This window comes from Salvelinus namaycush, chromosome 9, assembly GCF_016432855.1.
Source record: "Salvelinus namaycush isolate Seneca chromosome 9, SaNama_1.0, whole genome shotgun sequence".
Lineage (NCBI taxonomy): Eukaryota > Metazoa > Chordata > Actinopteri > Salmoniformes > Salmonidae > Salvelinus > Salvelinus namaycush.
Window position 1 is genome coordinate 23,811,098 of NC_052315.1, and position 24,044 is coordinate 23,835,141.

Genomic DNA, 24,044 nt, shown 5'->3' on the forward strand with positions numbered 1-24,044 from the left:
CGATGGGGGACCTTGGTTCGTTCTCTGAACCCAAATGAATACATCCAAATAAAAACACTAGGCCTATAGCCTACGCTATGTTGTAGACCCATGCCTCAAGTAAATCTGAGCTGAAATTGTTTTTTCAGGCTATTCTGTTGAAACAACAAGAGCCTATGTATAATCAAATCTAATCTTAATTGGCATGTTTCAAACTGTCCTTTTGTGAGGCGCAGCCGGGAACTAATGTAGCTCTGTACGGTGGTGGGGGTGATGAACCAGGAGGAAGATTCTCCAGTTTGGGAACATTTTGACTTCCTAGTAGATTACAAGGATGATTGACAGAGAGTTGTGGATACAACGTTAACAGTATCAACAAGAATAGCCTATGCAGCTGCCAACACCTCAAATATGTTGACACATTTACGTCGACATCGCCCCAGTCTTCCAGAGCAAGGAAACGCAAAGAAACAACACATCGTCTCCCCTCTGCGTTCAAGCAGTTGATTTTGACCGGTCCGAAGAAATTACAAAATCGATAGGTAGGCTATATTTAAGCAATAAGACACGATGGGGGTGTGGTATAAGGCCAATATACCACGGATAAAGGCTGTTCTATGCGCAACGCCGAGTGCCTGGATACAGCCCTTAGCCCTGGTATATTGGCCATATACCTCAAACCCCCGAGGTGCCTTATTGCTATTATAAACTGGTTACCAACGTAATTAGAGCAATAAAAAAAATGTTTTGTCATGCTCATGGTATACAGTCTGATATACCACAGCTGTCAGCCAATCAGCATTCAGGGCTCGAACCACCCAGTTTATAATTATATTTTATTTTACAGTCTTTGGTTTATAGCCACAGATATGTACCTATTCTCTGTGGTTAAGAATAGGGGTTTCAGCACCTTGTAAAAGTGCTGAAGCCACGTTACCAGCTTCCCCCTTGCACCAAATTCAGCAAACCAAAGCCAAAGTTTTCAACGAATTGGCCAATGCTGTGTTGCGCTTAACATTGACCGCCCATCACATTACTGTGGAGTGGGAGATGTACTGTGCTACAGATACGCCCCCTTTATGAGAGTCACAAGAGCACATCTGGCACTGAGAAGAGGCGGTTGTCAGTCATGGTGCGTTTGTAACCAAGTGGAATTTACCACATACGACTGGGAAGAATCCACTCGAACGGCTCTCCAACTGGTAATTATTAGTAGGGAAACTCGTTTATCATGCTGAGCACCCACCTCTCCCACATGGTGACCTCTGACGTCACCTACTAAGGAAATTGCCTCGTAACAGCATTTTCGGCTGTTATCTGCAACAACAAAAACATTATTTATAAAAGGCTATCTGTTTTTTGAACTCTTTAATTTGTTTTCAAGCATGAAGCTGTACTTTTAGTTTATGGTTGATGCAGCCTGGTTGGCCATTAGCCAATCAGTGTTTCTCAATGAGGTCAAATCACATGAATGCATCCAACTGGTATTTACGGCTTCACAACTAGTAAATATTAGAGGTCGGCCGATTATGATTTTCCAACGCCGATACGATTATTGGAGGACCAAAATAAGCGATGCCGATTAATCGCATGATTTTTATATATATATTTGTAATAATGACAATTACAACAATACTGACAACAATGAACACTTATTTAACTTAATATAATACATCAATAAAATCAATTTAGTCTCAAATAAATAATGAAACATGTTCAATTGGTTTAAATAATGCAAAAACAAAGTGTTGGAGAAGAAAGTAAAAGTGCAATATGTGCCATGTAAAAAGCTAACGTTTAAGTTCCTTGCTCAGAACATATGAAAGCTGGTGGTTCCTTTTAACATGAGTCTTCAATTTTCCCAGGTAAGAAGTTTTAGGTTGTAGTTATTATAGGACTATTCGCTCTATACCATTTGTATTTCATATACCTTTGACTATTGGTTGTTCTAATAGGTACTTTAGTATTGCCAGCCTAATCCCGGGAGTTGATAGGCTTGAAGTCATAAACAGCGCAATGCTTGAAGCACAGCGAAGAGCTGCTGACTCACGCAGTAAAGTGCTGTTTGAATGAAAGCTTACGAGCCTGCTGCTGCCTTCCACCGCTCAGTCAGACTGCTCTATCAAATCATAGACTTAATTATAATATAATAACACACAGAAGTACGAGCCTTAAGTCATTAATATGGTCAAATCCGGAAACTATCATTTCGAAAACAAAACGTTTATTCTTTCAGTGAAATACGGAAACCGTTCCGTATTTTATCTAACGGGTGGCATCCATAAGTCTAAATATTGCTGTTACGTTGCACAACCTTCAATGTTATGTCATAATTACATACAATTCTGGCAAATTAGTTCGCAACGAGTCAGGAGACCCAAACTGTTGCATATACCCTGACTCTGCGTGCAATGAACGCAAGAGAAGTGACACAATTTCCCTAGTTTAATATTACCTGCTAACATGAATTTCTTAACTAAATATGCAGGTAAAAAAAATATACTTCTGTGTACTGATTTAAGAAAGGCATTGATGTTTATGGTTAGGCGCAAATGCGCTTTTGTTAAATCATCCCCCGTTTGGCGAAGTTGGCTGTCTTTGTTAGAAGAAATGGTCTTCACACAGTTCGCAACGAGCCAGGCCGCCCAAAACTGCTGCATATACCCTGACTTTATTGCACAGAACGCAAGAGAAGTGACACAATTTCCCTAGTTAAAAGAAATTAATGGTTAGCGGGCAATATTAACTAAATATGCAGGTTTAAAAAATATATACTTGTGTATTGATTTTAAGAAACGCGTTGATGTTTATGGTTAGGTACACATAGGTGCAACGACAGTGCTTTCGCGAATGCGCTTAAATCACCCGTTTGGTGAAGTAGGCTGTGATTCAATGATAAATTAACAGGCACCGCATCGATTATATGCAACGCAGGACAAGCTAGATTAACTAGTAATATCATCAACCATGTGTAGTTAACTAGTGATTATGTTAAGATTGATTGTTTTTTATAAGATATGTTAATGCTAGCTAGCACCTTACCGTGGCTCCCTTGCTGCACTCGCATAACAGGTAGTCAGCCTGCACGCAGTCTCCTCGTGGAGTGCAATGTAAACGACCACGATCGGTGTCCAAAATGCAGATTACCGATTTGTTATGAAAACTTGAAATCGACCCTAATAATCGCCATTCCGATTAATCAATCAACCTCTATTACAAATGCAGCTTCAGAGTGGAAACTTTGAGGCCCAACATACCAGTCCCTGTCACAACAGACAATGCCAGGAACAGTTGCTGAACAATGTGAATGGCATTTCATTTTCCTGCTGTACCGAAACCGAACCGTGACAACCAAAACCGCAATACGTACCGAACGTGGGTTTGGTGAGCCGTTAGACCCCTAATATACAATGAGTATGTTTAGATTCTATAAATGTGATAATGGGTCAATCAGTTTCTCTTTCCTCTGAGTGTTTCCTGTGTAGGACTTGCTTTCTGTGAGTCTGCCTGGATGACCAGTCTCTGGTGATGGTGGAGCGCCCCCTCCTGGCCATCACATCCCAGCTACCTTGCTCCCGTCAGACAGAAAAAGTTTGCTACATAAACAATAGGGAGAGGTGTGTTTTTTGTTTTGTCTGTGGCTGCCCTTCGATTTCTTTATCCTTCTCCCCGAAGTGGGGTACACATTCATTGCATTTTAAAAGATTGCGACTGCTGTGACAGTTGCACATTTCAGGAGCAGGGAAGGGAATCGGAAGCACAGCCTGTCTCTCTACACCCCTGACCCATGATTTGTAAAGACTGTTTTATACAGTAATAAATAAAATATTTACTGTAATGTACAGACTGTTTTGTCATTTTTCGCAAGGTAATTACCTAAAATTGGCCAAGGACAGTCAAGGTTTAGGTTTCGTGTAAAGTTTGTTTCAGGTTAAGTCTACAATAATGTAAATAGCAGACCATTCCTCAAACATACAGTTTATTTGTAATACACAAAGCAACATTACAGCACCAGTTTGACATTTGGATATTACTGTCTCCCCTCATAGAAAATGGTTACATGTTGTTCATACCTCTAGCTTATTAGTTGTGGAATTCAGTCGTGTAGACCAGCTTATTGTTCTTTTAGAAGAGACAGCCTTAGAACTGAGCACCATTTGGATTGTACTAAAATCCAGATATGGATATTCCTAACCACTCCACACCTGTCTTTCTGTCATACTAATGTTTCATTTTTGGACTGACTGAGTGAATATACTGAATGGAATATGTACAGTCGATACAAACACTTTTGAACAGCCTGCTGTGTGTGGTATGATGGGGGTCATACTGGTATTAAGGCCCAGCTTGCTCTCCCACCATGATTGACATGTAAGCAGAGTGTGTTGTTGGTTCTGGGTGTGTTTATGGGATCTTCATCCTGGCTGGCCTGAATGGTGAGAGGGCCAACAGCAGCACACAGTCCTTATTTTCACTTATTTCTATGAGATACGTGTGTGTCTGGTTGTAGGGGGTTTCAGTGCATCTACTTTGATATTGTGTATAGAACAAAAGCCTCTTTTGTTTTGCGGTTTGAGACCGATCAAGAAAGGGGCTTTGTGTCTTGTTCATTTCTCCTTTTCAACCATAACACCATTACGTCTTACCATGACTCAACCAAAGCATGTGTCTGGTGTGGTAAATCTTGTCAAAGTATTGTTTAAAACCCTGCCTGTACCATTATTACAACCAAAGGAGTATGCCAGTTTGAGAAGAGGTAGGAACTGAAGGCTTGGTTTTTCCTCCTTTCCCCAGGCCAGACATGGGAAGTGTAAAGCGCCGTGAGGTTGTCTGGTTGTTCTGTTGTTCCGTTGTCAAGAGAGGTATGATATGTGGGCTCTGATAGCTGAGGTTCTGTGTTGAGGTATCTGAAGATCTGAGGGAGGAGACAGTTTTTGAAGAGACTACCAGCTTTTTTACTATCTGTCAGATAGAAATGGTTATTATAGATTGTTATATGACCTTGATAGCTCAGTCATAGCAAACTATAGGGCTATATTCTGTCCTCTTGTTTATTTTTCCTAAATGGCATCCAATAACACCTACCTCCATCCCATGTGTTTGTGGTGGTTGTTTCTCATTGGCCACTGCATTATTTGAGCTGCTTCCAATTCCTATAGTGGAGAAATGACAGGCATGTTCATGTAAAAGAGACCCTAGCAGTGTAATTATGGAGTATACAGGACAGTTGATCACCACACTTACCCAAGTAATCCTTATAGTCCTTGTAGGACTTTTGCCTCATGGGACGTCCATCTAGATGAGAAATAGCACCTCTAGTTCGTGATTATGCCAGTTTTTAGAACTAAATTAAATGTCTGACAATCGGACCTTACCAGAGTTGCCACGAGACTTGATGCACTGTCCCCGATTGGGGATGCCAGCGGCGGGGTTTCCTTGGTTGATGATGTGGCACTCATAGCCTGTGGGACAGTGCAGGGGCTCGTCACCATTCCTCTGTGGTGCTGCAGGCCTCCGCTGGAGAGCAGGGGACACACAGGTCAGAGGTAAACTAAACACACACACTGATGGTTGTAGCGTTCAGGTCCGTTTTAATGGTGATGTTCGAGGCTACTCACCCTGCAGTACCTCATCTGGACACATCTAGAAGTCCAGCCATTCCCTCCCAGCCACCGAGGCTTGGGTTAACCAGCCAGTCCAGCACTGGTCAACACAAACACATCATTGGTAAGTTTGAGCCTAATGATATCATCAGTATTTTACTGCATATCCTGGTACCAATGGTTAGAACCATGCCCATGCGTTGTATGACCATGCGTGCGGTCATATGGGTCGATAAGTGTGGTTTTGTGTACTGTCATCTAGATCAGTGGCGCTTACCTGGTGGGTGGGCTGCACTGACTCCAGACAGGCGTAGATGCAGCCGTTTATAGCAGCAGCGCTTGTGGCGCTCACACTCTGAGTCAGAGCGGCAGCCGGGCACCTCGCAGGCCTGCTCCGGCAGCATCTGAGGTGGGGGTGGGCAGCGGTCATTCTTCTGGTGCTGCGTGGATTGGGACTGCTGGTTTGGATACTCATAGTCCTTAGAGGAGATAACAGAATGACTGTGTTTGAACAGAAATGTGCAGTCTACTATCCTGAGGCTGAAACATAGAGAGACCTGGTCATTTTCAACATAGTAGGTGATTGCTGGAGTCTTTGAACATACAGTAGGCCTACAAAGATGAATTGTGACGTGTGCTTGTCCTAACACCTTTGACCAGCAGGTGGCGGTAATGTATTTTTGTAACATACTTGTTGCAACATTTTCCATCGGCTTCTGTTTGTTAAGGTATCATGCCCATTAGTAAACACCTTGACCTTCACTCTAAACACGTAGAGCGATGAAGAACTGAAGGCTAAGAATTTGTTCTTAACTGACTTGCCTAGTTAAATAAAAAAAATAAAAGTCAAGGGGGAAACATTTTTTTTATTTTTAACCTTTATTTAACTAGGCAGGTCAGTTAAGAACAGATTCTTATTTTCAATGACGGCCTAGGAACAGAATGTGAATGTGATACAGGAAAATATGATTGTGTCAAACACACATTCTCCACCTCACCTGAACAGTGGTGGTCTGTGATTTTCTCTAAAGGAGCTTGTGACACACTTACATAATCAGTTCTGTAATACAGCCATGGTTATACTTACTGCTTTGCTCGGTTCAATAAACTTCAACTATTTCCATGCACCTATGGTGTGAACTACTTCTTGGAGGATTTCATAGGTCAAACACTGGTTTATTCAGGTTTGTTATCACTGTATGTGATGTGCTTATAACCATAGAGCTAAGGAGGTAGCGTTTGTGGGTCTTTCCTAATATTTTTCCAAGTTATATTCCATAGAGGAGCTGCTCTGGCACAGCAACAGTTACAGTTAGGTCCGGTTTCCAGTTGCAGTTGAGCTAGCCTACTGTACAGGGCCAACCACAGTCTCATTCTGAGGGGCTCACTCTGACTCTGCCAACACTAATCAGAATGCGAATGTTCCATGTAGTCTGGCCAATGTTAACCAAAGCCCATCTTTATCATGGAGCTCCAGACCAGACACTGTAATTTCAAGTTCACATCCGACGTGGATGCCCTGCCGGCCCGGGTAAGGTGTCCCTTTCCCCCTGACAGAGAGACTGTGCCAGGGGCCCTCTGAGAGTTTTTCCCCCTCTCACTAATTAGATAATGGGCTTGCACGTGATCGTTAAAACTGCGCTGTTTATTTGGCAGGTTAGCGACTGCTCTTCCAAAACAACCATAAAAACGAAAGTAAATGTTTGACACCGAATGCATGTTTGTAATAACCCACAAATAATTTGCTCTGTCAACTGCCAGCCTGGTGGGTGGGGTGCTAGGTCCTTACCATGGCTCAGTGACTGGATCAACTTGTAGCTTTTGCGTGGCAACACACGAGTGCACTACTCAGTGTGACTTCAGTAAAAGTAACACAGTGCTGACTTGGTTAGGTTATTGATCCTGATTTTACGCTAATTGACCATGTCTTAGTAACACTTCCAGATTTTTCATGTGCTTTACAGTGATTCTATTTCCTCAAAATGAAGCTTTTTGACCTTATCAGAGCTTGCCTAGCTACCCATCCACATCGCTCTGGCCATACAACACACCAACTAACGTTTCTATGGAGCGATCGATAGAGCAACAGAGTTAAATTCAGGATGAGTCATCAGGGCTCTCTTCATTCAAAGATTTCATGCTTTTTAGCAGCTGTGGTCCACATTGGCCAGATTGGATCCATCATCTGTCAGATCTTCTGACTGTCTCCTGAGGGTTTCTAGGCCGAGCTATATTAGCCTATCCTACAGTATCTCAAAGAGAAGCCAATCACATGTCACAATGCTGTTGGGTCTACAAAAGGATTCTAATCATGTTTACAACTTTACAGGTAATGATTATGGGAGGCGAAGTAGGCCATTCACTTTCATCCTCATGTCACCCTGTATCTTTACAAGTGCAGTTCAGACAACTCCAGGTTTAAAGTACAAGAGTGAGGCTGATTATCCATGTGTTTGGACAACGTGAGCTACAGTGACCATGGTTCATTATCTGCCCAGTTCCCATGGTTTCTCCTCAGATCTCAGTAGCAGAGGAAGTAGAATATCCGGTTCCTGTCTATCAGTCTGAATGCCAAGCTGCCCTACCATGTCCTGTACTGTGCCGTGCTGCATGTGTCTGTTTGATGTTCAGTCCCACATTGTTTATTTACAGTCATTGGTCTCTTCCTGCTGGGCCACAGAGATGCCGGCAGACCTGTTATATTGATTTGTTCCAGGGCAGGGATTTCAAAGCTGAGCGATTCAGCAGTGTGGGCTAAAGCCATCAGAGACCTTATTTGGCTGCAGACTGTGATGTAAACTGTAATCAGGCCATTGACGTCTGTACTGTATCTAGTCCTTAGATCAGACACATCCTGATTCCTACTACTCCAGGAAGCACACCACTCAGCTTCTCCAGTGAAACGATGTGCAATGTGATAGTCGTACACCCCAAATAGATGTATGGATTGCACTGATTATTTAATGATAGTCATACTTATGCATTGACCATGTTATTTAGATCCGTATCTCTTCTGTAATACAACAGCATCCATTCTCCACCCTCCTTTCCATTCTGAGATCCCTGTGCTTAGAAAGTTCTCCAGACCAGCCTTGCTCTAGCACCAGTTCATGTTGCAAGGGTAGAGCTAAAGGGTAGAGCTGCCGCTTTCAAGGTGCGGGACTCTAACCCGGAAGCTTACAAGAAATCCCGCTATGCCCTGCGATGAACCATCAAACAGGCAAAGCGTCAATACAGGGCTAAGTTTGAATCAAACTACACCGGCTCTGACGCTCGTCTTATGTGGCAGGGCTTGCAAACTATTGCAGACTACAAAGGGAAGCACAGCCGCGAGCTGCCCAGTGACACGAGCCTACCAGACGAGCTAAGTCACTTCTATGCTCGCTTCGAGGCAAGCAAAACTGAGGCATGCATGAGAGCATCAGCTGTACAGGATGACTGTGTGATCACGCTCTCCATAGCCGACGTGAGTAAGACCTTTAAACAGGTCAACATACACAAGGCTGCGGGGCCAGACGGATTACCAGGACGTGTGCTCCGGGCATGTGCTGACCAACTGGCAGGTGTCTTCACTGACATTTTCAACATGTTCCTGATTGAGTCTGTAATACCAACATGTTTCAAGCAGACCACCATAGTCCCTGTGCCCAAGAACACAAAGGCAACCTGCCTAAATGACTACAGACCCGTAGCACTCACGTCCGTAGGCACTCCATTGCTGTTATTAGTTGTAAATCCATAATGAGAAAATAAAAACATGAACCCCTTTTATCAAGGTCAGGTAGTATTAGTGTAGGTGCTACCATGTCTAAATTGACATGTGTTTTTTGTTTTTGGAGAATGGAGATAATGTCGTGGAAGTTTCCACTTGTGTGCTCTTTAAGTTGTGTTCATATTATTTTATTAAATGAGGATTGCATAACGTGAAACTTGAAAGTGCAAACAAGACACATAAAACAATTTTGTTTACAGACTTGCTCAGCCTCTATCTACCAATGGTGCAGTAGGTCAATTTGATGGTACAGTACATTTCCAGAGGTGATATAGATGTTCAAGTACAAACTTTGTCGGCCATCAGGAATATGTTTTGCAGTGTTGTCTTGGCTATGAATCAGAGTTTGCTGTTGTTGGGGCTCAAAACTGCAACCTCCACATCAGTTTCACAAGGCACAAGATTGTTTGCAATTCCTTAAATAAAGATACTTAATAGAAAATGACTCAAGTAAAAGTGAAAGTCACCTAGTAAAATACTACTTGAGTAAAAGTCTAAAAGTATTTAGTTTTAAATATACTTTAGTATCAAAAGTAAATGTAATTGCTAAAATATACTTAAGTATCAAAAGTAAAAGCAGAAGTATAAATAATTTCAAATTCCTTATATGAAGCAAACCAGACGGCACCATGTTCTTGTTTTTATTTATTTATGGTTAGCCAGGGGCACACTCCAACATGTAGACATCATTTACAAAGGAAACGTGTGTTTAATGAGTCCGCCAGATCAGAAGCAGTAGGGATGACCAGGGATGTTCTCTTGATTATTGCGTGAATTTCCCTTTGCTGCTAAGCATTCAAAATGTAACGAGTACTTTTTGGTGTCAGGAAAAATGTATGGAGTAAAAAGTACAATATTTTCTTTAGGAATGTAGTGAAGTGAAAGTAAAAGTTGTCAAAAATATAAATAGTAAAGTAAGGTACAGATTACCAAAAAAACTACTTAGGTAGTACTTTAAAGTATTTTTACTTAAGTACTTTACACCACTGATGGGGGCATAGCCATGGTAGCCAAAATATTAGCCTGCCCAGCATGATGGCCCTAAGCATGAGGGGATGTTAATTGTTAATTAACTCAGGAACCACACCTGTGTGGAAGCACCTGCTTTCAATATACTTTGCATCCCTCATTTACACAAGTGTTTCATTCAGTTACTTGTGGTCATTAATGGGTTTGGTTTTAGGCAGTACATTGGAAAACATGTTGGAGTCACAAGGCCATTAAGAGACGCCAGTCAGCCAGAGAGATTGTGTGTGGTGTGGGGTGGGGTGGCCAGACACAGAGGGGGAAATTTTGTACTGTGTGGCTGGATGAATTAGTCCCTTTAGCCATCATGGAGCAAAAAGGGTGGACATCTATGGTTACACTTCTATTTGCATGCCAAGAAGGGACCTCCCCCTTTCCCCTAAACACACACATAAACAGCCCCTAGGAGGCTAGGGAGGCTTGCAACCCTTTGGTCCTCTTTAAGGAATAAGTACTGAATGCTGGAACACTGAACTTAGTGTTTAACATTGTGTACAGACAGCAAACTAATCTCTATTATTCATCTGTCTTAACATGTAGATGTGGCCTACCTTTCCCTTTCTACTCCTGAGGGTGTTTGTCAGGTGACTGTGTAATAAGACTCTCTATGCACATGTATGATGTATGTAAACTAGCAGCAGCATATCAGCAAGTAAAATTATGAGTATGTGTAAATTTATTTGGCGAATAAAGGTGATTTTGATTCTTCTGATTCTGACATAGATGTTGGGATTATGTGAAGAAATGAGAGGCAAGGACACCATATAGATGACTGTGACAGTGTTGTCTGACATTCGTTTGTATGGTGTGGAGATGTCAAATACAATCTTTGTTATAGCCTATCTATCAGGCTGAACATCTGCTTTCAGTCTACAATATTGTCATTAGCAATTTTGATTTCCTTGATACTGCCTGCCTCTGTTTGAAAACAAATCAATCGGTCTCATAATGCTGAGTGACTGTAGATGTCCAGCCATATTTTGTAAGCATATCTTACAATGAAAAAACCCAGTCTTATAATTGTTTTGAATATAATTATGTAACTATTCAATACGTCTGTGACTGAAAATCTATACCAGACTTTTCTAAGGCGTGTCTCAATGCCGCAGAACAACCGTTGAGCCTATCCAACAAACCTCTCAGCTCATACAACATTCAATGTTACATAAAGACAATTTTCACAGTATATTGCAAAGTAATATATTTTGTGTATTGTATATATACAAAGATATTTTGAAGATGTACAATAATTGTGGGTTTAAGAATAGACCTATATTTAAAAGGAACTATGGGATTTGTACATTTCATGAAACAATAGCGGTTTACATTATTTTTACAATGTGATGTAGTGAGCGCAATGATCTGTTATTCAGTGTAGTTTGTCTCTAGTGCTCAACATTGCTACACGGGTCTTTTTGTAGTTTCATGGATGAGACATCACTCATATCACCATCATCCCTATTATGATTTAGGGATGATGCTTCATGTAGACTTAGAACAGGCAGTTAGTTATAACTGTCATGTAAAAGTAATAAACCAAGATAGCATTTCTAATACAGTAGTAGGGTACAAAAAAACTCAGAATCATGCACCAGCATATGGCTATTGAAACAGAAAATACACATTTTATTGGTATGTAATTGTAACGTCCTGACCAGAGTTCTTATGTGTTTTGCTTGTTTAGTGTTGGTCAGGACGTGAGCTGGGTGGGAATTCTATGTTGTGTGTCTAGTTCGTCTGTTTCCTGTCTCTGTGTTTTGTCTGCACCAGATAGGACTGTTTCGGTTTGCCACATTTTGTTGTTTTGTAAAGTTGTAAGTGTTCACTGTTTTCGTTTAATTAAATATGTTGAGCACTGGCTACGCTGCGTGTTGGTCCGATCCCTGTTCCACCCTCTCTTCTCGTGAAGAGAGGGAAGGCTGCCGTTACAGTAATAGCAGAAAATAAAGTATTGTAACCACCTATGTATTTCATTATGTTTAAATATAAAAGGCAAGACATGTTGTTGGAAAAAGGTTTTGTATTTGAAATCAAAACAGTTATTTTTCCGACTTGTACAGCAGTTGAAAAAAAATGTATTTTTATCTGAATAAAAAAAATATTCTCATTCGACTGTTGTGGCAATTTCTTCCCCATCTGAAAATAATCACTGTACAAATGTCATGTCAAGGCATTACTAAATCCTGTCATCTGATAAGTGCAACAATAAAGATATTTTAATAATACACCACAGCGTTTAGCAAATTCCAGCAGTGTAACCACTGACATAACAAAACAAATATGCACACAGCCTAGTTTCAGATGTCCCATAACCTCAAGCCAGAGGAGGGTGTCCCAAGCACAGTCTTGCAATGTGTGCTCCATACTTGTGGGTATGGAGTCATTAAGAGTGCAGCATGTCCTTTGCTCCCACAGAGGTGACCAGGGTCAAGGTCGTTAGGCACAAAACGGAAGAAAACAGACTGCAACAGGCACAAAACGGAAGAAAACAGACTGCAACAGGGACTATCTGAACTTGTCAATTTTTTTCCAGTTAAAAGTGTTTTGCGACAGTGAGCCCTATAATGCATATGACCAAGCACTTCACTACACTTTCTTGGGCACATTAGTGATGATGGGCTTTGGGCGAGTATTGAAGATGAGCTTCTTCTTGATGAGGGCGGAAATAGAGTAGGTGGTGGGGTTCTGCTGGTTGATTTCCATGGGAACCTTCTCCCCCTGTGGGAGGCCAGAGTGTTTCATCAGGACAGCGAAGGGCTTCTCCAGTTTGACCACCTTCCCATAGAGGATGTGGTGTCCCACAATGAGCACAGGTACACCCTGGGGAGGGGACACAGGTGAGCACAGTAAAGACAAGACACAACATCTCTGAGTGGAAAGAGGTAACAGAAGAGTGTACTAGCACTGCATTATAGTGCCATGTTGTCATGTGCCTCTTTGGTGTATAGCAGATCTCCCATCAGGTTCCCAGCCAATCCAGAGTTCTGCCTGGACATCATCTCCCCCTGGAGTTCAACCAGCAGCCACTCAGTAGGACCAGGACCATCCACACTGGACAGGGATGGATAGGGGAGTAGAAACAGATGTACTCACCAAATACATAGACATCAAACATTGTCACTAAACATTATGAAATTCATCTTTCATACACTACAGCTGACTGATTGCGAGTGTCAATGCTGTCAGTCTCTCAACAGATCGAACTCTGTTCATTACCATCTGACGAAATGAAATAGTTAGCTAGCTAGGGAAGTTATACTATCCTGAATGTTTTCATACTCTGCGACGAGACAGACAAAACTTCTCTGAATTGACCATGTATAAGAATTCAGATGATTGAGAAGTCTTACCTTGAAGTTTTAACAATTTGAACCATCGTGCTGCTCGCAGAAAGATAACTGAAACACTGACAGGGGAGGAGAAAAAGAGAGATGCAACACAGGCAATCAATGAAATATTGTTAGGTAAATATAGTCACGCATTAACGCTAATTCTGTCACTGACAAGTCCTGTTTGTTTTAAGCTGAAACATTTTAATTTAATTAATTTCATTATTCTTTTGGCCAAATTTCATATACACAAATGGAAATTTACAAAAAAACAACAACATTTTCTTACCCTACAAAAAGAAATTGAACTGTATTTTAAGACAATTAAATACTCTAACAAAAAAGCTGTTAGAATTATAAGTGTATGTATGTCCCTTAAGGTCCTTGTGTAATTGTAATGTGATATTGTACCCCCTAGCTCGATTGTCCATTGTATATAATCTATATATACTTGTGTTCCCTCATGTACTTTCTGTATTGATTTGTTGTTAATAAAAAATATATATATATATATATTTTTTAAGTCCTGTTTGTTTTCATGTTTTTCCCGCCAGGAAGATGTACCACCTTCATCCGGCGCACAGACGCGTCACTTGCATGTAGTGGTTTTGGTTTCCGGTTCAAAGGTGTCCAACGTGGTGTCTGCTGTAATTCAACGTGTGGACATAGGAATTAATATTTGGGAAAAGTGAAGGAAATACTAAAGAAAGGGACGATAAAAGTAAGCGTTTTCTTTAACTGTTTGTATGTGCATTATACATTGTTACATGTCAACAATATAATGATTTGCGCATAGGCAAGCGGTGTTCTTTCAGTGTCAAACGAGCAGCTAGCTAACCAGCCAAATGGTTTGCTAGCTAATTTAACGTTAACGTTAGCTAGCCAAGTAACGTAGCTAGTTAGTTAACTAACGTGAACTAATTAGCGAGCTATTTTTTTTAGTTACTAGATAGCCATTTTGTTGCTTACATGATTCAAATTATGACTTGCATCGCATTATGCCAGTTTAGTCGGTAGTTTACACACGGCACGAGGCTAGCTAACTGCATAACAATAATGACTTCCATGCAAAACTCTTAATCCTCTTAATTTTAGCATTTAATTGTTTTCTTAGATTAGCGACAATGGGGGAATTTAAAGTGCACCGGGTTCGATTTTTCGACTACATGCCAGCTGCCATCAGAGCTATGGCATTCAATGCCCACACAGAGAGATTGGCCCTGGGACGAATGGATGGGAGTGTGGAGATTTTCAACTTCGCAGACCACTATTTCCAGGAAAAGGTTAGTAACTCGTTTTATACATGTATGGTCTATTCAGAATGAAAATTAACATTATGCTTGATCGTTAGTCTACATTATAGCACACTTAAAAGGCTTTACACCTCCCTCCTTAGGACATTGTTGATGCTTATTGTTGATTAAAATTGTCGACAGAAATACACCCACGGTTGGTTGTCACACTTGCCATTAATTAACACTTGTTTTGGTATCTGCAGGTTATTCCAGGGAAGGACTCCCGGTCAATCGAGGCCCTGTGTTGGGTTGGAGGACGCCTGTTCAGTGCTGGCCTAAATGGAGAGGTCACAGAATATGATCTGGAAAGCCTGAGACCCAAGTACTCCCTGGAGGCATATGGGGGCCCCATTTGGACCATCACCAGCAATTCTCAGGGGGCACACTTAGCAGTCAGTCACCTCTCTGTAATAGTGTCCTTTCAAACATATTGGAATTTGTGTTTTTCATGCTGACTTTAGATGGAATTTAAATAATATTTTTTCCCCTAATCATGTTAGATCGGATGTGAAGATGGGACAGTGAAATTGTTTGAGGTACTTGAAGAGAGCATTCAGTTTGAGCGCAATCTGGACAGACAGAAAGGTGAGTGGAACAGAGTATCGATTCACTTGTCTAAAAATGTGTTCCTTCCTTACATTACAACCTTTCTTAATATGTTTTGGCATCCTTGCTGTCAATGGGGTTGCAGCTATGTTGACAACTGACATCTTCTAGTGCAGCTTAAACTGTGTAATCCTGTCTTTCAGGTCGCATCTTATCCATCTCCTGGCACCCCTCTGGCGCACAGATTGCTGCTGGCATGATGGACATGATCCGTGTCTTTGATGTCCCGACAGGTGAGTTAGGAACAGCCATGTGAAAATATTGTCAGACAGTTAGTAAGCTAACCACAGTGCATTTTTGATATGTTTCCAATTTTGGACTTGTTTGATCCTGACCTCCAGCGTTTGTTGATTCAGGTCGTGCTGTACAGAGGCTCCTGGTGGACCGGGGCTTTGGAGGCTCTAAGAGTCGGGAGACTGTAGTCTGGAGTGTAGTCTTCCTGTCAGACTTTACTATCATCAGCGGTGACTCTGCTGGGAAGGTCCAAGTCTGGGACGGACACACCGGCACGCTCGTCAAAACACACCTGGTGACCAAGTGGGATGTGCTGGCACTGTCTGTCTCCAAGGTGAGAAGGTGTTCACTGTGATGGACACTTGCCCTTTACCAATATTTTATCCTTCCTTCCAGATTGTTGCACTCTGTTTATTAGGAGGTGCTAGAGAATGTAGGTGTCTCTTTGATTGTCTGAATCCATATGTTGCAGGTGAATGTGATTTGTTTGACCCAACTAATGTGAATTCGTAGGATTGACTAGAGTGGAGCTTCCTTGTAGACTGGTCTGTGTGTGATTGACAGGATGAGAGCAGTGTGGTGGCAGGGACGTCAGAGGGTACTGTGATCCAGTTCCAGTTCATTGCTCCTACTCTGCAGCAGCAGGACAAGGAGTGGGTCAGAACCAGGACCTTCAAGAACCACACGCATGATGTCAGAGCCCTGGCTGAGATCGAGACCGCCATCGTCTCTGGAGGTCAATGCTAATGTTCAAATGGATAAGGGGGAAATGCTACTGTAGTACAACAAATGCTGCCCGATATTGACTGCATTACTAATTCTGGATACATTCTCTCCTCAGGTATGGATACCCAGCTTGTAGTGAGACCCCTCTTGGAGAAGTTTGATGAGAGGTCACATGCTTCGGCACTTCGCAAGATCCACTTTCCCCATGTGAGTACAGAACTAGTAGAAATTACTCTGGTATCAGAGCTGTTTCAAATAATGTTAATTGCATAGATTGTGAATAGTGAATTCAACAGAATGTTCATATTAACATTGAACAGATTGTTATAGAATTGCACTAAAAATCTTGATTTGATCCTGTTTGTACTGTTCTTTTCAGCGGAATCTAGTATTTTGTGCAAAGAAGGCAGGGCTACTGCTCTTCCAGTTCCCTGGCCAGCTGGAGCTGTGGAGACTGGGAGAGAGTGATGGACATGGTGAGAATCTCACTCACATGGATGGAAAGAGGGAGATGGGAGAAATACAGTCAATATCATGCACATTATTGTAGCGACTTTTCAAGCAAAGGGGAGTGATTATCACACCTGTCTAATGGGTATAGTTATTGTGTGCTGTATTTGACAACACATCTCTAACTTTCAGGCAAGCCAGGAGACAGCTTGCCTCTGAAGAGGAAACCTGAGAAACTCCTCCATCTCAAGAGAAAGGTAGGTATTTCTCCTGCATACAACTGTTTATCACCTCAATCTGTAGAACTATCCAAAATCACCTCACATTTGGGAATTTCATTTTAGCTGATCTAATGATACTATGCATTGAATTTGAGTGGCATAGTCTGAGTTTATGTAATGCTGAAGAAACCCTCCAACTGTAGTTTTGTTTTTCTGTTATGTTTGCCTTCAGGGTGAGGATCATATCTGCTGCAGTGCTCTGTCCTCCTGTGGAGGATGGCTAGCATACTCCACCATGTCCAGTGTACGTCTCTACAGGCTGCAGACGGACAATAACGACATCAGTATAACCAAGGTATTACCAAGTCCACTTTATCATGTTTGCTAAAGGGGTTTGCTGATTTGCTACACAAATCCAATTTCATTGTTGGACTAATTCATAAAATCCTGTTTAGTCTAGTTGAGTATCATTTGAGCTTGTTTAATCTGAAAATAGATTGTGTGCTTTCACTCTCCCAAGGGACAGTCAAATTTATAATCATTCAAATAGTCAAGCTGTGACTGGACAATAATTTCACAAATATTTAGACTAAGCATCCAGTAGATGGCACCATTTGTCAGTGCTTTAAAATGTCAATTTAAAATGCCAACATTGCTGGTTGAGCCCAGTCTTGTTCTCCTCGTACATTGTTCAGTAAGATAAGTATAACAAATCTCGGTCTCTCCCCCAGGTACCCAAGCTTCCAAAGGTCCTGCGCTCTGCTCACCAGCTGTGTTTCTCTTCAGACTCCTCCAAACTGTTTGCTGCTTCCAGCCAATCATCAGTCCTCGTTATTGCCCTTAGCCAATCTGAGTGCAAGTATGTGCACACCCTCAAGCCTAAGTCAGGTCAGTAGATCATCAGCGATATTGGTTATCTGACCTGTCAACTGGCAAACTGCAATGTTGATGTTCTTCACTGAAAAACCAAAGCTTTGTGCTGGATAACCTAATCTCTGTTTTTGGTAACATGGCCTCACTCTGCTGTTTCTTTTTCCAGGGTCCAGACAGCCCATTCACTTAATGACTAACAGTGTGGATGGGAAGTGGCTGTCGACAGCAAATAGTGACTGTGAGATCCACGTCTACAATGTACAGAAACTAAAGGTGAGTGGGTTTTCCACTGATCCAGTCAAGCTCTACACCTGTTCTGTAAGACTAAAAGTAACACTGTAAAAGTAGTGTAATCTGTTTCCAATGACAGCCTCACATGACCCTGTTCTTGTGTTCCAGCTCCACTGTATAGTACCTGTGTATGGTTCCTGTCCCAGTGCCATGGGGATCCACCCCACCACCAACAACCTGACCATGGTGCACGCTGACCAACAGGTTAACACCATGCCATCTCTCATACTGCCACTGCAGATATTAGTATCTCTCAAGTATACTTTTAACAGGAGTGATCTTGTTGAAACTTGTGATTTCTGCTGTAAGTTTACGATTTAGTACTCTGACACGTGTAGATATGCTGACTGTTCTTTGGTCCATGTCTATAGATATTTGAGTACTCCATAGTGGAGAAGCAGTACACAGACTGGAGCCGAAAGCTTCAGAAGCAGGGGCTCCACAACTTGTGGTTGGACCGGGACACACCCGTCACCCACGTGACCTTCAACCCTAAAAATCCTGAACAGATCCTCTTGCACGACATGCACATGTTCTGCATCATCGACCAAAGTCTGGTAAGAAACCTGCATCTCTCCTACAGGCATCCTTCTTTTTTGTTTTTCTTTAAAGTGTTTAACCATCAATGTCCTTGTCATAATGGCCTTTAGCAGTCCTTCTCGGTTGAGCCTTTTCATCTATTAAAGGAACAGTGTTGGTTTAGTGGCTTAATATGGGTCATATTGACTATCATTAGAAACACCTGCTTTTACTGGCCTGTGAGGTTAACACTGTCACCCTCTACCCTTTCAGCCCCTCCCTGACCAGAAGACGCAGTTCTACAATCAGATGACCCTCAGAAGCCTATCAGAGCAGGGGAGGCCCAGTCACCTCCATGCTTTCAAAATATGTAAAACCTTCCAGGTGAGTGTCTGTTTGGGACAGATATCAGGATTCTGTTGGATATATCTTATATACAGTAGGATTGTAACAGTACACATATTCGTACCAAACTGTTCGATGGGGGACCTTGGTTCGTTCTCTGAACCCAAATGAATACATCCAAATAAAAACACTAGGCCTATAGCCTACGCTATGTTGTAGACCCATGCCTCAAGTAAATCTGAGCTGAAATTGTTTTTCAGGCTATTCTGTTGAAACAACAAGAGCCTATGTATAATCAAAATTCTAATCTTAATTGGCATGTTTCAAACTGTCCTTTTGTGAGGCGCAGCCGGGAACTAATGTAGCTCTGTACGGTGGTGGGGGTGATGAACCAGGAGGAAGATTCTCCAGTTTGGGAACATTTTGACTTCCTAGTAGATTACAAGGATGATTGACAGAGAGTTGTGGATACAACGTTAACAGTATCAACAAGAATAGCCTATGCAGCTGCCAACACCTCAAATATGTTGACACATTTACGTCGACATCGCCCCAGTCTTCCAGAGCAAGGAAACGCAAAGAAACAACACATCGTCTCCCCTCTGCGTTCAAGCAGTTGATTTTGACCGGTCCGAAGAAATTACAAAATCGATAGGTAGGCTATATTTAAGCAATAAGACACGAGGGGGTGTGGTATAAGGCCAATATACCACGGATAAAGGCTGTTCTTATGCGCAACGCCGAGTGCCTGGATACAGCCCTTAGCCCTGGTATATTGGCCATATACCTCAAACCCCCGAGGTGCCTTATTGCTATTATAAACTGGTTACCAACGTAATTAGAGCAATAAAAAAAATGTTTTGTCATGCTCATGGTATACAGTCTGATATACCACAGCTGTCAGCCAATCAGCATTCAGGGCTCGAACCACCCAGTTTATAATTATATTTTATTTTACAGTCTTTGGTTTATAGCCACAGATATGTACCTATTCTCTGTGGTTAAGAATAGGGGTTTCAGCACCTTGTAAAAGTGCTGAAGCCACGTTACCAGCTTCCCCCTTGCACCAAATTCAGCAAACCAAAGCCAAAGTTTTCAACGAATTGGCCAATGCTGTGTTGCGCTTAACATTGACCGCCCATCACATTACTGTGGAGTGGGAGATGTACTGTGCTACAGACACGCCTCCTTTTATGAGAGTCACAAGAGCACATCTGGCACTGAGAAGAGGCGGTGTCAGTCATGGTGCGTTTGTAACCAAGTGGGAATTTACCACATACGACTGGGAAGAATCCACTCGAACGGCTCTCCAACTGGTAATTATTAGTAGGGAAACTCGTTTATCATGCTGAGCACCCACCTCTCCCACATGGTGACCTCTGACGTCACCTACTAAGGAAATTGCCTCGTAACAGCATTTTCGGCTGTTATCTGCAACAACAAAACATTATTTATAAAAGGCTATCTGTTTTTTGAACTCTTTAATTTGTTTTCAAGCATGAAGCTGTACTTTTAGTTTATGGTTGATGCAGCTGGTTGGCCATTAGCCAATCAGTGTTTCTCAATGAGGTCAAATCACATGAATGCATCCAACTGGTATTTACGGCTTCACAACTAGTAAATATTAGAGGTCGGCCGATTATGATTTTCCAACGCCGATACCGATTATTGGAGGACCAAAATAAGCCGATGCCGATTAATCGCATGATTTTTATATATATATTTGTAATAATGACAATTACAACAATACTGACAACAATGAACACTTATTTTAACTTAATATAATACATCAATAAAATCAATTTAGTCTCAAATAAATAATGAAACATGTTCAATTTGGTTTAAATAATGCAAAAACAAAGTGTTGGAGAAGAAAGTAAAAGTGCAATATGTGCCATGTAAAAAGCTAACGTTTAAGTTCCTTGCTCAGAACATATGAAAGCTGGTGGTTCCTTTTAACATGAGTCTTCAATTTTCCCAGGTAAGAAGTTTTAGGTTGTAGTTATTATAGGACTATTTCGCTCTATACCATTTGTATTTCATATACCTTTGACTATTGGTTGTTCTAATAGGTACTTTAGTATTGCCAGCCTAATCCCGGGAGTTGATAGGCTTGAAGTCATAAACAGCGCAATGCTTGAAGCACAGCGAAGAGCTGCTGACTCACGCAGTAAAGTGCTGTTTGAATGAAAGCTTACGAGCCTGCTGCTGCCTTCCACCGCTCAGTCAGACTGCTCTATCAAATCATAGACTTAATTATAATATAATAACACACAGAAGTACGAGCCTTAAGTCATTAATATGGTCAAATCCGGAAACTATCATTTCGAAAACAAAACGTTTATTCTTTCAGTGAAATACGGAACCGTTCCGTATTTTATCTAACGGGTGGCATCCATAAGTCTAAATATTGCTGTTACGTTGCACAACCTTCAATGTTATGTCATAATTACATACAATTCTGGCAAATTAGTTCGCAACGAGTCAGGAGACCCAAACTGTTGCATATACCCTGACTCTGCGTGCAATGAACGCAAGAGAAGTGACACAATTTCCCTAGTTTAATATTACCTGCTAACATGAATTTCTTAACTAAATATGCAGGTAAAAAAATATATACTTCTGTGTACTGATTTTAAGAAAGGCATTGATGTTTATGGTTAGGCGCAAATGCGCTTTTGTTAAATCATCCCCCGTTTGGCGAAGTTGGCTGTCTTTGTTAAGAAGAAATGGTCTTCACACAGTTCGCAACGAGCCAGGCCGCCCAAACTGCTGCATATACCCTGACTTTATTGCACAGAACGCAAGAGAAGTGACACAATTTCCCTAGTTAAAAGAAATTAATGTTAGCGGGCAATATTAACTAAATATGCAGGTTTAAAAAATATATACTTGTGTATTGATTTTAAGAAACGCGTTGATGTTTATGGTTAGGTACACATAGGTGCAACGACAGTGCTTTCGCGAATGCGCTTAAATCACCCGTTTGGTGAAGTAGGCTGTGATTCAATGATAAATTAACAGGCACCGCATCGATTATATGCAACGCAGGACAAGCTAGATTAACTAGTAATATCATCAACCATGTGTAGTTAACTAGTGATTATGTTAAGATTGATTGTTTTTTATAAGATATGTTTAATGCTAGCTAGCACCTTACCGTGGCTCCTTGCTGCACTCGCATAACAGGTAGTCAGCCTGCCACGCAGTCTCCTCGTGGAGTGCAATGTAAACGACCACGATCGGTGTCCAAAAATGCAGATTACCGATTTGTTATGAAAACTTGAAATCGACCCTAATTAATCGCCATTCCGATTAATCAATCAACCTCTATTACAAATGCAGCTTCAGAGTGGAAACTTTGAGGCCCAACATACCAGTCCTGTCACAACAGACAATGCCAGGAACATTGCTGAACAATGTGAATGGCATTTCATTTTCCTGCTGTACCGAAACCGAACCGTGACACCAAAACCGCAATACGTACCGAACCGTGGGTTTGGTGAGCCGTTAGACCCCTAATATACAATGAGATGTTTAGATTCTATAAATGTGATAATGGGTCAAATCAGTTTCTCTTTCCTCTGATGTGTTTCCTGTGTAGGACTTGCTTTCTGTGAGTCTGCTGGATGACCAGTCTCTGGTGATGGTGGAGCGCCCCCTCCTGGCCATCACATCCCAGCTACCTGCTCCCGTCAGACAGAAAAAGTTTGCTACATAAACAATAGGGAGAGGTGTGTTTTTTGTTTGTCTGTGGCTGCCCTTCGATTCTTTATCCTTCTCCCCGAAGTGGGTACACATTCATTGCATTTTAAAAGATTGCGACTGCTGTGACCAGTTGCACATTTCAGGAGCAGGGAAGGGAATCGGAGCACAGCCTGTCTCTCTACACCCCTGACCCATGATTTGTAAAGACTGTTTTATACAGTAATAAATAAAATATTTACTGTAATGTACAGACTGTTTTGTCATTTTTCGCAAGGTAATTACCTAAAATTGGCAAGGACAGTCAAGGTTTAGGTTTCAGTGTAAAGTTTGTTTCAGGGTTAAGTCTACAATAATGTAAATAGCAGACCATTCCTCAAACATACAGTTTATTTGTAATACACAAAGCAACATTACAGCACCAGTTTGACATTTGGATATTACTGTCTCCCTCATAGAAAATGGTTACATGTTGTTCATACCTCTAGCTTATTAGTTGTGGAATTCAGTCGTGTAGACCAGCTTATTGTTCTTTTAGAAGAGACAGCCTTAGAACTGAGCACCATTTGATGTACTAAAATCCAGATATGGATATTCCTAACCACTCACACCTGTCTTTCTGTCATACTAATGTTCATTTTTGGACTGACTGAGTGAATATACTGAATGGAATATGTACAGTCGATACAAACACTTTGAACAGCTGCTGTGTGTGGATGATGGGGTCATACTGGTATAAGGCCCAGCTTGCTCTCCCACCATGATTGACATGTAAGCAGAGTGTGTTGTTGGTTCTGGGTGTGTTTATGGGATCTTCATCCTGCTGGCCTGAATGGTGAGAGGGCCAACAGCAGCACACAGTCCTTATTTTCACTTATTTCTATGAGATACGTGTGTGTCTGGTTGTAGGGGGTTTCAGTGCATCTACTTTGATATTGTGTATAGAAAAAAAGCCTCTTTTGTTTTGCGGTTTGAGACCGATCAAGAAAGGGGCTTTGTGTCTTGTTCATTTCTCCTTTTCAACCATAACACCATTACGTCTTACCCATGACTAAACCAAAGCATGTGTC

General features: G+C 41.6%; 1 protein-coding gene and 1 pseudogene across 1 annotated transcript; one reads left to right on the plus strand and one right to left on the minus strand.

Annotated features, from left to right (window-relative positions):
• Positions 1-5,060: 5,060 nt before the first annotated feature.
• Positions 5,061-9,298, minus strand: LOC120053205 (annotated as a pseudogene).
• Positions 9,299-14,334: 5,036 nt separating this feature from the next.
• Positions 14,335-23,225, plus strand: LOC120053876 (U3 small nucleolar RNA-associated protein 4 homolog). The gene is made up of 17 exons (XM_039001157.1): positions 14,335-14,430; positions 14,824-14,992; positions 15,208-15,396; positions 15,505-15,589; positions 15,754-15,843; positions 15,967-16,178; positions 16,409-16,580; positions 16,686-16,777; positions 16,950-17,046; positions 17,213-17,277; positions 17,474-17,596; positions 17,973-18,129; positions 18,281-18,387; positions 18,514-18,609; positions 18,777-18,962; positions 19,198-19,308; positions 22,874-23,225. Exons 2-17 carry the CDS (start codon positions 14,834-14,836, stop codon positions 22,988-22,990), a joined length of 2,058 nt encoding a protein of 685 aa, XP_038857085.1. The 5' UTR covers positions 14,335-14,430; positions 14,824-14,833; the 3' UTR covers positions 22,991-23,225.
• The last annotated feature ends 819 nt before the right edge of the window (positions 23,226-24,044 follow it).

Bases quoted from the DNA above. Each gene is read 5' to 3' on its own strand.
- LOC120053876 (XM_039001157.1), top strand. From the start codon at position 14,834: ATGGGGGAATTTAAAGTGCACCGGGTTCGATTTTTCGACTACATGCCA. The intron at 16,778-16,949 runs GTGAGTACAGAA...TGTTCTTTTCAG, and splicing joins GCAAGATCCACTTTCCCCAT to CGGAATCTAGTATTTTGTGC. The intron at 19,309-22,873 runs GTGAGTGTCTGT...TTTCCTGTGTAG, and splicing joins AAATATGTAAAACCTTCCAG to GACTTGCTTTCTGTGAGTCT.